The sequence below is a fragment of the Maniola hyperantus genome, chromosome Z (assembly GCF_902806685.2).
Source record: "Maniola hyperantus chromosome Z, iAphHyp1.2, whole genome shotgun sequence".
NCBI lineage: Eukaryota > Metazoa > Arthropoda > Insecta > Lepidoptera > Nymphalidae > Maniola > Maniola hyperantus.
This window is the reverse complement of record NC_048564.1, coordinates 12,775,677-12,790,052: the sequence shown is the minus strand read 5'-3', so window position 1 is coordinate 12,790,052 and position 14,376 is coordinate 12,775,677. Positions and strand designations below refer to the sequence as shown.

The window sequence follows — 14,376 nt, the reverse complement described above, 5'->3', positions numbered from 1 at the left end:
GTGGCACCTTGGGCCTTATACAGTTACAATCCGCCACTGTAACTACACTCTTTTTCTCTCTCTGTGTGATGAAATAGATACCATTTATAGAACAAAATAGGTACATATTTATTATGGAAATGTAAGAAAATAATATCAAAGTATGGGGTGTAGCCGCAATTCGCCGAAATTATGTCCTCTATTCACATTACTGAGGAATTTCATTATGTAAAAGCTCTCGAAAGATAAGTAAATAAGAAATTTTTGTATCATATACAGCAAAATATCAAACATTTTGAGAAAAGACTTGCCATATTTGCTCTATGTGTCAACTGTTACCTCAGAAGTACGATTTACCCTTTACCATGGTTTACCCTTAGATCAAGGACCATATGGAAATATGCCGAGTCTTTTCGCAAAATTTATGCACTATATCGAATATGTATAATGCATACATTTTTATTTCTCACGCGCCATTTTAACTTAATATGTCATGTTAAAAGTACGACTTTAGTCCTTATTATAAAGATGAGTCGTACTTTTGACAGGACAGTTGACATATACATAGAGTTAAAAATATGGTGAGTGAGTTCTTATTTTGGTCGGACTATAAATAGGATTATAGTAATTGGCAGATAGTCTTCTCTCTACTATTTTTACAACTAGTTTTGAGACTAAAGGATTATTTAAGTGATAAGCAAGCTTGGGAATGAGTTGCTTAACGGATTGTGATAAGTAGTTCTAATAAGTTTCAATAATTTTGTAAAGTGGTGATAATAAAAAGAATACCCGGCTGAGTTTGTTGTGGGCTCTTCTCAGACCTGGGCGCGTTTGGAACCCTCGTAGCTTTAGTTTTACGTTTGCGTAATAATTATCACCACTATATCTTAGAAATCCAACATCTGACCATCAAAAAGAGTTATTAATTACCTATTTTGAATAAATCATTTGACTTTGACTTTGACTTTGAGAAACACATTAACTTGTTTCAAAATTGAAGGATTAACGTGTTATATTCGATAAACGTGTTAAAGAAACATCAATTTATAATATAAATTTATATACCTTTAAATCCTTTCAATCCTTAATGCTAAGCAGTGCAAAAGTAAACACTATCAAATATCCATATATTGATTTCACGTAACAATATGAATGAAGAATCAGGAAAGATCATACCTATTTTTCTGATCCTATTTGGATATCTGCCAATTTAAAATCATTGTGATATTAATTTAGAAAAGTCAGTTGGTCACTGAGCACAATGATTATGCCATTGTAATGTTCAAAAGTGAACATAATATTACTAAGGTGGCAGACACGGTTTGCCCGCGAAATTCAAATTTAATTTGGTTTTTGGCAATTTGTAAACTAATACGAAAAAGTAGGCTTATGGCATTCATATTGAGACCCTAGCAGTATCATCTTCACAGGCTTATGTAAAAATCTTTACTTGAAAGTGTCCAGTTTAAGAAATTAGTCAAAATAATGAGTTTAACGTGAGCTACTCACAAATTAGTCATTATTTTGACTAATTTCTTAAACTGGACACTTTCAAGTAAAGATTTTTAAATAAACCTGTGAAGATGATAATATTGCTAGGGGCGAAATTTGAATGCCATAAGTCTGCTTTATCGCATTAGTTTACAAATTGTGAAAAATCAAATTGAATTTGAATTTCGCTGGCAGACCCGTGTCTTGGGCCACAAAATAATTTGCTTATTATAATGACAAATTTATCCTGCTTCATAAAATTAATGCATTTATACACCACTAATTTTTAATTACCATAAAAAAGAACGATTATTGTATAGAGCATAAGAACAACCATTTCGTTCTTATGCTTAGAGATTAGTAGCATATAAAGGGAGTTCTAAATATTTGGCACAGCCGGTGCCAATCCTATCCCTATCTAATCCCTTTAGAAAAAGTTAAAAGAGAAGGAAGTGGAAGTAAAACAAACATTTTACCAGTCATCGGAATGCCGTCATTTTGGTCCATGTATCTCGCGAGATGCATCTTTGTAGCGGTGATCACGTCGTGGTTAGTGAAGCAAAACAACACTGCTACACAAGCTCCCTGCACATAAAAAAACCCAATCAAGTACAATTGGGTATTTGACTCAATTTTTTTTATTACCTACTTTATTATAAACTAGAATAAAAATAATGACGTAAACTGAAAAAAAAAACTAATTAAATCGATCAAATAACAAAAAAGTTATAAGCATTTAAATATTTCTGATTAGACAGAGATAGCGATACAGCAGTTTGACGTCACACCTACTAATGCCATAGTAGCTTCGTGCAGTTTCATACAAATTTTCGTTTTGCGAGAAAGGGATAGAAGACCCTTCCACTCCAAAATTAAAATGCCTCTAACTTTGTAAATCTTTGTTGGATTTTAATATTTTCAGTGTACGTCATTATTTTTATCCTAGTTTATAATAAAGTAATAATATTTATCAAATTCAAAAGTAGGCAAATACCCAATTTGCATATCATTGTTCCGAAACTGAAATCACCAATTTGTAACAAATAAAGTCCGCTCAAATATTGTTTCCAGATTATCGTGGTCCCTCCATACTTCCATACTAATATTATAACTGCGAAAGTGTGTCTGTCTGTCTGTCTGCTAGTTTTTCACGGCCCAACAGTTTAACCGATTTTGATGTTTGGTACAGAGTTAGCTTACATCCCGGGGAAGGACATAGGCTATTTTTTCTCCCGGAAAATCAAAGAGTTCCCAAGGGATTTAAAAAACCTACATCCACGCAGACGAAATCGCGGGCATCATCTAGTAGCCTATATTATAACGGGTAGGTGGACAACGAGGAGACTCCAAAATTTTACCATTATTTTTGAGTATTATTTGAATGTGTTGTCATTGTTGTTTAAGAATGTGCCTTTTCTGTGAAAATACCTGTAAACTTGTGAGCAGCGCCGAAAAAACTTGGTAAAATCTTTCGCCTGGTGAGTTTGTAGAGGGCCGGAACGGTATCAGAATGAAGTGAAGTCCAAATAAGGGTATCTATAACAGAAACAAAATCACCTAAATAAGGCTCGGAATTGCGTGTTGCCAGTGATGACATATGGATCCGAAACATGGTCGCTAACTATGGGTCTCGGAAGAAAGCTCAGAGTCACTCAGCGGGCGATGGAGAGAGCTATGCTTGGAGTTTCTCTACGTGATCAAATCTGAAATGAGGAGATCCGTAGGAAAACTAGAGTAACCAACGGGTTGCGAAGCTGAAGTGGCAATGGGCAGGGCACATAGTTCGTACAACTAATAGACGTTGGGGTCCCAAGGTGCTAGAATGGCGACTTCGCATTGGAAGACGCAGCGTTGGAAGACCCCCACTAGGTGGACGGACGACATCAGACGAGTCGCAGGGAGCCGCTGGATCCAGGCGGTGCAAGACCGTGGTGTGTGGAAGTCAAGGAATCAGTGACAGCAAAATCAGACTTTTTTTGAAAAATCATCGATTTTTACTTTTTCTATACTACATACTTAAAGTTCGCTGACCATAAAACAGCTAACTAGCTACATATCAAACCAGGGCCAGAGTGATCACACATTTACCTTCGTAAAATCTTAACCAGCGCTAACCAGCCACTCCTGTGCCTCCTAGCTAGTTTATGGAAGACCAGTTACCACCTGCATGGGGAGCTTTGACCTCAAATAAAGTACGCGCCATAGTAATCACAGTTTTGTGCCGGAAAACTCATATTTTTGAAATGATATAAAAACTAACGAAGACAAAAATCGATCACATTTACTGTGAAGCAACCAACTTAATATATTCTTTCTATATAATTGCCTACGACATTAATCTAATAGTAAACGAATTAGATATTGTTACATTTATACAAGAAAATGTAGAACGGAGACGTCAGAGGAATCAAAATAACAGGATTTAAAAAATTACTGTAAATATTTATATTGTAATCTTAGTATAATAGACAAGTGTCCTAGTTATACGAAAAGTTAAAGTTTCATAAAAAATACTCTAGGCATTTACACTGGATAGTTACAAAAATAAATACCCGGACATTGAAATTAAGGGCTCCAAAGAATCATTACGCAAAACCTCAAGATATCCTAAAAATGTTACCAACCTCCCGAATAGGACGTCCCTATCACTGTTGTAACTAGTCAAACTTAATACAAAACTTATTCGTATTAATTTTTTCATACGCTTTCGATTATATCCAAATCAAGTCCCCGGTGTATGAATTAGGCTATGCTTGAAATATTTATGTGGCATGTGTCCGCGCCACATCTACTTATATAAGCGCTCCCAAGGTTCACTGTGTCCAAGTATCCTTTCAGCTCACAAATAATGAAATAAAGCCTACTCCACGTGGAGTTGTTTATTTTATCCAGACGTATAATTTTATGAACTAAAGGCTTCTAAGGGGTTCATAAAATATACGAAGAAGACACAAAGTACCATAATAAATGTTATTTGCAAATACGCTATACAACATTACCTAAAATGTATCTATCCTTCACAGAATTTACGAAATCACATTTCGGCTTATGCGAACGACAACAGCTAAGTTGTGATAGCCTAAGTGGTTAGGACTTAGGACATTCGCCGCTTTAATTAATTTAATATCACTTGCTTTAAGAGCGGGGGCACACGATGCGTTGCGGCGGCGGTGCGGCGCTGGAGCGGTGTCGCTGCGTCGTCTTACATAGAAATATCTGTGGCATGTCACACGATGCGCTCCGGCGCCGCACCGTACTTGCAACCACCGAGACGAGGCGGCGAGGGGTGAACGCGTTGCGACGTCAGAGCGGCACCGCTCAGTTGTCAGCTCACAAGGAAAGAGACACGCTCGACTTCTATACGGCGCCGCTGCGACATAACAACGTTGCGGCGCCGCACCGCTCGTATGCCCGCTGATACGGTGAAATCTTTGCGGTGCGGCGCCGCAACGCACTGTGTGCCTCCAGTCTAACGGTGAAGGAAAACATCGTGAGGAAACCTGCATGCCTGAGAGTTCTCCATAATGTTCTCGAAGGTGTGTGAAGTCTACCATATGAAGTCAATCAAAAAGAAGACTCGTGCGCTGTAGTGAGCCGGCGATGGGTTGATCATGATAATCATAATAAACTACAACTTAGCAACTTTACTTTGGAAAACAGTGATATAATACGAATACAAAATTGGGTATTTTGATGAGAAACTAGAGGGTTCCAGGTTTAATTTTCAAACCAATTAAGTTTTTGATTCGATTGAAAGAAGTAAGAGCTGATATCAAAGGTAGGACCGGAATCCTTTTAATGATTTGTTTGGCTGCCTTCGACAAAGTTATATTGCGTTGATTTCAAATACCAATCTTAAACGTTTGGATTTGGTTAGAAGTTATAATAGAGATCCTAATCATAATACCACTCGATATTCTACACTAGCAAATTTTTGATACATGCATAGACTGAGGCGATCATTTTAATGTTACGCCACACACTTTAGCCAACCCGAGCCAATCCGAGCCAACCCGAGCCAACCTATGTGAGGCCGGCTAATCACTGCCAAGCCGGTCTATCACAGCCAATGACAGCCACTTACCGCCACTGACAGCGAATCACCGCCAACCGCAGCCAAACAGCGAATCACAGCCCACCTACCGGACGCCTTCGGTAGGGATACAGCTTTAAAAAGCCATGAGAGCTCATTTCGAGAGATATTATTGTACGTAACACGGTGTCAGCAAAAACTATGCCAGTTTGTGTTCTAAATATTAGTTAATCGGTAAATTCAGTGTAAGTAGAAATTGTGACAAGTAAATCAATGCAAATTAATAGTGATATAAATAAACAGTAATAAATACATCAGTGTAAGCAAAAACTAATGTGTTGTAAATAGTATTAAATATAAATCAGTGATTATTATTGCGATGAATGATTAATAAATTAATTGGAGCGATTATACTGCTTGCTGGTTTTTATTTAACCCACTGCTTCAAAAGATTGAGTTTCAATGCGGTCTTACCACAACAGGCGATTCTGCTGGACAAATTGATCGAGTGATCAAGTCGTATATCAACGTATTGTGATTATCAGCAATCAAATAAGCAAGTGGGTCACCTAATTTAAGTGATTACCGCTGCTCATGAACATTACAGCACCAGAGGAACCGTCAATCAGCTTTTCAAGAATTTTTTGATCCCTCATTTGAAAAACCCCACAGATAAGGGAATAACTCATCTGTGAATAACCTCATGATGATATCTAGTGGGAACATTTATATTGAGGAATATTGATCTAATGTAGGTACCTACTGTTTTATGCATTGAGTTGTAAAGACATTATTTTGTCAGTGCGCGTGGAACGACGGGTGTGGTCAGCGGTGGGACCTCAAGTTTTGACAGATATCTATAGTGTGTCAGACGATGGTGCCTCCAAGCAGGTTGAGGCACCATATTGGAACTTAAAGATATACACTTATGGCACACCTCTTTTTTCGTTGGGGGTTAAAAAACATTAATTCATTATACTTGCCCCATCTAAATGACAGGCAAATAACATAAGTATGATTAATTCCTTCCAGAACATTATGACGTATATGAGGGTTTAACTGCGTCACATTCATCTATGTAATATCTGAGCTAAGCAAAATCATATGAGATTACAGAAACACTTTTTAACTTGTTTTGTGTAAAAGCAATGGCTTTAACTGGCTTTAACGGCTAAAACATTGATTAAACTTTAATCAATGTTTTAGACCAGACACAGATGACTGGTTTTTTACGCAGACTGAATTAATCTGTCAATGGTATGGTTCTAGACCTAGACGACATATTTTAAGGCGACTCAATGTGCTGTCAAAATGTACTTACAAAATTAGTAGTGAGAATCTTAGATAGTAAAATGAAAACTAGTCTTAATCGTTATTGCGTATTGGTACGTTAAAACAAAAAAGAAAAATATATATATTTTTCCAACACAGGCACCCTAAATAAGATCTTCCTAGCTATACAGTTAAATAGGTAAACAAACACTACTCACCTGAAATAAAATAAAATTTAATTTGCTCCTCCCACTCAGCGTAATCTCCAGCAATAATGTTAGCTGATATACAACCTCTTATACAAATTAAAGTAAGTAGGTAATTTATAAGGAGTTTGCCCGTTCAAGGATGCCCCGTAAGAACATAAATGCTCTTTTGCTACAACATATTCTTACCAGTATCAGAGCAGCTCTCACAGCTTTTTTCGCAGCTACGGAGGCGTGCTGGTTTGGAGCCGGGTGCAGCTTGGTCAACAGGACGCGCACTACGTTCACCAGGAAAACTGTTGATATAAACATTCAGTCAATAACATTGAACTAAATCGGACCGCGTTATGTCATGCTCGTACAAGAGTATAATTTTTATCCTGAAGGTAGGTATAAATGTGTGTATAGTGGAGACCAGTCAAGAAAATATTACGATGCATTAATAAATTTCTCTTTCTTTATTTGTATAGGCTTTTCTGAATTAAAGGCTTTTTTCCCAATAATTAGATTATATATTAAGGTGACGCTGGATGCACGTCCGAACTGCTCGGCCCACGTGGGTAACCTGTATGCTATTTCACCTAACATTGTGATAGAAAGAAATAGACTCAGTGATGAGCAGTGTAGCGAGTGCATGCGCTCACACTAGCGTCCGGATATATTGATGATGGCACACAGATAGTTGGACAGATGTCACCGATGAATTTTTGTAAATATATGATTTATGAAGGAACTACTTATTTCAATTATTATTGTATAAGATTTTATGGAAGAGCGGGGTCGCCTGCCACGAGTACTCGTAGCAATACTAAAACAGTTACTGGGATGGTCCCAATTACTACGCACTATGTGAAATTGTTTTACCTACTGAAATAGATATTTTTAAATTTTTTTTGAATGATAATGATTACCTACTTATCTTTTGATGAATACTATAAAATCTCACTTACATACATACCTATTAGGTAACTACTACCTCAGCGTGTATAAACAACTCGTACTTATATTATATTATAGAAATCCATACTTCTATGAAGTGTCTGTCTGTAATTTCGAAATAACTACCGCAAGCTCATAATATTGTTATTTGAACTGTACCATAACAGCTGAATCAAATGTTTTTAAAAACTGTCTGTCTGTCTGTCTGTTTGAACGGGCTAATCTTCGGAACGGCAGAACCTATTTTGACGGGACTTTTACAGACAAGTAGAGGATTAACAAAGGATACTTTTTTAACCGACTTTTAAAAAGGAGTTGTGTTTTTCTACCTATGTACACAGAAATCTCCGAGATTTCTGAACCGATTTGCGTATTTTTTTTTAATTGATAAAGAAACTTTGCAACATTGTCCTATATAAAATGTGGATTTCAACTCCTCAATCCTGATGCTGCAGGGGACATGACCACCAAAACTTATGGGATTTTGAAACTGTCGGTTATAAATTGATATTGAGAGGTAGGTACCTATATCTACCAAGTAAAGACTTTATCATTGAACTCGAAGACCCACTTCTCGACCCTGATGCTGTACCTAAGGAATTGCATTGCTAAATCGTGGTGATCCCACGGAATTTTAAATGAATCATCGCCCACGCCCGTTCGGTACCCTCATTCCGCACATTGTTTTTATTAGTCAGTCCACCAATCACAACAAAGCATTCTCCCCTGTCCCCCGCCAACATTTTACGATTTTGTTTTCATGTAAATCCTTGTATATGCGTACTCTAGGAGTTGAATTCTCTGTGCTGGCGGATTACCTATTAGGAACACATGATTACACATTCGTTTGTCTGTGAAAATAAATTTTGTTGCCTACACTTATCTATTAGTAGCGACTAAAAACTATATATACCATCTACTTGTGTATAAAAAAGTCTAAATAAATTCCACTTTGATCTCAAAAATGAAAATTTTATTTTTATAAGTAGGAAGTAGGTACAATTCAATTTCCCTCTAAAAGCCCACTACACACATAAACACAATATGTATCATTTTCTGTTTCAACAGTCACATTAGATGTATCATTCGACGCAGAACTATTGAAGCTCTCCATTTCATTTCTGGAATTAATAAACATACAATCAACATAAATATATTGTGAGTATTATCTATATAGAATGTATGCAAAAAACATAGCATAACAACTTACAAGTATGGTATGGGTAGACCTTTCAATATTTAGTACAGAATTGAATGTTGCAGCATCATGTTGGATTTCAGTGGTACTATATTGGGCACATTCATTTTATTTTCCTTGTTTTCTTCTAAAAGGAATGTCTTGAGTCACTAAAATACAACATAATTCAGCATTGACAAATCTGACAACAAATAGTAAATCTCTATATTATTATATAAAAATGAATCGTTGAATGTGTTGCTGATCGCAAATCTCGAGAACAGCTGCACCGATTTCGCTAATTCTTTTTGATAATATTCCTTGAAGTACGGGGATGGTTCTTATGGAGAGAAAAATTTAAAAAATGTCCTGAAAAAGAATCGACTGTAGGCGGTGCGAAGTTCGTCGGGGCAGCTAGTAACATAATAATTATATTATCCTAATCCTAATTCCTAATCTAAATATATAAAAGAAAAAGGGGACTGACTGACTGACTGACTGACTGACTGACTGACTGACTGACTGACTGATCTATCAACGCACAGCTCAAACTACTGGACGGATCGTGCTGAAATTTGGCATGCAGATAGCTATTATGACGCAGGCATCCACTAAGAAGAGATTTTTGAAAATTCAACTCTGGAGGGGGTGAAATAGGGGTTCGAAATTTTGTGTAGCCCACGCGGACGAAGTCGTGGGCATTTGCTAGTATCTAAATAATATCAACTTACAAACACAGTGTCAAACTTTCAGAAGCTGGCTCTAAATGGTACGGTGTGATAGCATCATAATCTAATTCAATTCGATTTTTTGCTTTGTCGTTTCCTTGCCAAAGAAAATCCCGTGATCCACTAAAATAGAAGTATAATATATAAGTATTTATTAAAAATAAATAAATGTCATCATCAAATTCACCATCCTGGAGAACCTTGAAAACGACACTCGCGTCTATTTTTTATAAAAAGTGCTGGCCCGCCATCTTAGATTAAAAAATTAATGTCATTATCAAAACCAGCATCCTGGAAACCCTGAAAACGACACCCATTTCTATTTTTTGTGAAAAGTGCATGTCTGCTATTTTGGATTTGAAAATAAATGTCATTATCAAATTCAGCATCCCGGAAAAGTACATATTCAGTCAAATAAAATTCCCGTCGAGTCACATTGTTACTCACGTCGGGTGTGACGCACGGGAATAACCCCGAAAAAGTAATGGCATTATCATCACAAGATAATATTATGGTTTGGAAAGATTCTGATGAATTTTAATAGATCTCCTCTTTGCAAAGGATTTGCTTTTGCGAGAAGCTTTTGCGAGTCTAAACCGTTTCTTTTTCCTCTTCCGCCAATCCATTTTTGTTTCTGTTACACGAAAACTCAAGTATATAATTAAATTGTCTAAGCACACAATATGACCTACATACTTATATTTGTAACTAGATGATACACGCGACTTCGTCCGCGAGGATATAGTGGTTTTCTAACTCTTTCAAAAGCGATCACTATTTCAAATTTCAGCCAAATCCGTCTTGTACTTTTTGCGTGAAAGGGTAACAAACCTATACACACACACACGCAGATACAAAATTTCGCCTTTATAATATAAGTGTGATTTGACAACCCTGACTTTCGGAATTCGGATAAGTCCAAATTATATTTTATTACTAGTTGATGCCCGCAACTTCGTCCGCGTGGAATTAGGTTTTTAAAAATCCCGTGGGAACTCTTTGATTTTCCGGGATAAAAAGTAGCCTATGTGTTAATTTAGGGTATACCCTAAATTAACATTTTTATCTATCTCCATTCCCAATTTCATCCAAAACCGTTCAGCCGTTTTTGTGTGATTGAGTAACAAACATCCAAACATCCAAACATCCACACACACACATCACTACACCTATTATAAATGTGAAAGTGTGTTTGTTTGTTGGTTTGTCCTTCAATCACGTCGCAACAGAGCAACGGATCGAAGTGATTTTTTGCATGGGTATGGTTGACCTGGAGAGTGACATAGGCTACTTTTTATCCCGGAAAATCAAAGAGTTTCCACGGGATTTTTAAAAATCTAATTCCACGCGTACGAAGTCGCGGGCATCACCTCATCATCATCATGATCAACCCATCGCCGGCTCACTACAGAGCAGGGGTCTCCTCTCAGAGTGAGAAGGGTTTTGGCCATAGTCTACCACGCTGGCCATGTGCGGATTGGTAGAATTCACACACCTTTGAGAACATTATGGAGGCATAACTCGGCATGCAGGTTTCCTCACGATGTTTTCCTTTACCGTTAAAGCAAGTGATATTTAATTAATTAAAACGCGTATAACTCCGAAAAGTTAGAGGTGCGTGCCCGGGATCGAACCCCCCGACCTCCGTTAGAAGGCGGACGTCCTAACCACTAGGCTATCATAGCTTCACCTAGTTTATAATATTAGTAGGATATATGTAAACTACTACCACCAGCTGTCGATACGATGCATTCTAAAATAAATCGACCGACCGACCGACAGACCGACCGGCCAAGTACGAGTCAGACTCGCGCCCCGAGGTTTCCGTACTACAATAGTAAAATGTTTATCTCTAAATCTCTGTTTAGAGATAAGCATTTACAATGTAACTTAATTTATTACTACTATGTAACTAGAATTTCGGTACATATAAAAATGAATCGCTAAATGTGTTGCTGATCGCAAATCTCGAGAACAGCTGAACCGATTTCGTTAATTCTTTTTTTATAATATTCCTTGAAGTACGAATATGGTTCTTACGGAGAGAATTTTTTTTAAAAATTCCTGAAAAAGAATCGACTGTTAGGCGGTACGAAGTTCGCCGGGGCAGCTAGTGAAAAATAAAAATAAATAAATAGGTAAATAGTATTTTTTGACATTTTGCATGATAAATCAAAAACTATTTAGTATGCACTAGATGATGCCCGCAACTTCGTCCGCGTGGATTTAGGTTTTTTAAAAATCCCGTGGGAACTTTGATTTTCCGGGATCAAAAGTCAAAGTCAAATGATTTGTTCAAAATAGGTAATAAATTACTCTTTTCGATTGTCAGTTGTTGGATTTGTAAAATATAGTGGTGATAATTATTTCGCAAACGCTACGAGGGTTCCAAACGTGCCCAAGACTGAGAAGAGCCCACAGCTAACTCAGCTGGGTATTCTTTTTATTATCACCACTTTACAAAATCATAAATTAAACTTATTAGAACTATCACAAAGCCGAGCAACTCATTCCCAAGCTTGCTTATCATTTAAATAATCCTTTACAATGTAATAGGATTTTTTAATTAGTTTACGTTTTATGAAAACTTTGAACTTATGACAGTCACTTTAAACTTATGACAGTCACTTTTTTTTTAATTTATTTATGTTTTTATATACGTACAATAAATTTTCAAAAATATATTGATTATGCACTGTCATAATTTTAACTTCTCTAAATTTAGTTCTCAGCGACTCTCGTGGTCCCATACTATATATGGCTCGAACAGCCCTTTTCTGCAGCACAAAAATAGAATTTATATCAGCAGCATTACCCCATAATAATTCCGTGGTGCCATCTGAATCAGGGTTTCTACTGAAAACCAGCGCTGTATGTTTTTGTACTTGTGCAAGACAATATGCATTTATGCTGAGTAGGGACCTTTTTTTTGGGTTGTGCCACACATGACATACTTTATTCCGGCGCTTCTTCTACTTGAGGTTTTTTGACTTTATTACTCAAGTATAAGAGGCGCTGGGATAACCTAACCAGTTGGTAACTGGTAATGTGTGGTACAGCTTTAAAAATAACGTTTTTTCTTTTCTTTCTTTTCTTTTCTAATAATATGCCATATGACATAATGCTGTGAAAGTAACTAAAATATACTAGTCTCGCCGTTTCTATGTCTGTCAACTGGCGAATCTTTTTTACCGCATATGCAGCAGAACTGTCTGTTCGATAAGTTATTTATATGAGAGCCCCATTGAAGTTTCGCATCTAACGTTATTTCCAGAAAAATAGCGGTATCCACTAAATCTTATTTATCATAAAAGTAGCCTATGTCCTTCCCCGGGATGCAAGCTATTTTTGTACCAAATTTCATCAAAATTGGTTAAATGGATGAGCTGTGAAAAGCTAGCAGACAGACAGACGGACAGATTACGAATAAATAAATAAGTACTATTTGTACGAAGCGTTGCGTACTTTATTTGTAAGACGGACAGACAGACAGACAACAAACTGATCCTATAAGGGTTCCTTTTTCCTTTTGAGGTACGGAATCCTAATGATCTCTCTTTTTGCACTGCATTTAACCTGAATCCAAGAATTTCCGATCCGAAATAGTCGTAAGCAAGACTGTATCGTCACCTACCACCAGGTGAGATTGCAGTCAAGGGCTAACTTGTATCTGAATCAATATTATTATTATTATTTTATTACTTATAATAAAACTGTAACAGGTGAAATTCTGTACATTGAAGATATTTTGAAATTTTTTTTTCGAGGGCACTCTATAATCGATACTGAACCCAAAACTGGATTTTTTTTCATTTTTGTCTGTCTGTCTGTCTGTCTGTCTGTATCACGGCCGCGCATCACGCTGAAACTACTGAATGGATTCCAATGAAACTTGGTACGATTTGACGTCATACTATGAGGATATAGGATATAGGATACTTTTTATCCCGAAATTCAGCATGGTTCCCTTAGGAGAGGGGTTGAAAGTTAAAATGTATACTGAGCTGTAATTCATTAACGCGTAGTCCGATTTCATTCATTCTTTTTTGTTAGAAACCATACATGTTAAAACTCAAGTTCCAACTTCTCAACCATCATCATAATAATGACGGGTAGCTTTTGTACTTTTGGATTTCAATCAGCTGTTTTAGGAATAGTTGATGTTGAATTGATATTAAAGGTACGCTTAGAATAAACTATCTCTGGTTTAGGTACCAAGCAACGACTTCATAATTCAACTCGATATCCCAACTCTTCAACCCTGATGATGCAGGGTATTGCACTCCTAAGCCACTGTTGATTGTGAGATAATATTGTAGATGCCAAACATATATACCATTATTGAACTTTAAGTTCCAACTCTTCAATACTGATGCTGCAGGGTACTGCACTCCTATTCTATGGGTTTTAGGAACTGTTGTTGGTGAATTAATATTGTACCATTTACTATTGTACCAAACCACGACTACATGGTTGAACTCCGTTCATAAAAATCCACGCACTCCATCGAAATCCTATTCTATTCCAAACTTATTCGCCAGCGTGACAGGA

General features: G+C 36.8%; 2 protein-coding genes across 2 annotated transcripts in view; one reads left to right on the top strand and one right to left on the bottom strand.

The window, feature by feature from the left end:
• Positions 1-14,376, top strand: part of LOC117995403 (calaxin-like) — a 53,579-nt gene that overhangs the window by 2,278 nt on the left and 36,925 nt on the right. The window lies entirely within an intron of this gene.
• Positions 1-14,376, bottom strand: part of LOC117995608 (calcitonin gene-related peptide type 1 receptor-like) — a 46,456-nt gene that overhangs the window by 2,116 nt on the left and 29,964 nt on the right. Inside the window, exons 10-12 of the mRNA XM_034983596.2 lie at positions 7,171-7,277; positions 2,899-3,006; positions 1,947-2,055 (exon numbers count right to left, since the gene is read on the bottom strand). Coding sequence (XP_034839487.1) covers positions 1,947-2,055; positions 2,899-3,006; positions 7,171-7,277 — 324 coding nt within the window. The remainder of the gene's footprint in view (positions 1-1,946; positions 2,056-2,898; positions 3,007-7,170; positions 7,278-14,376) is intronic.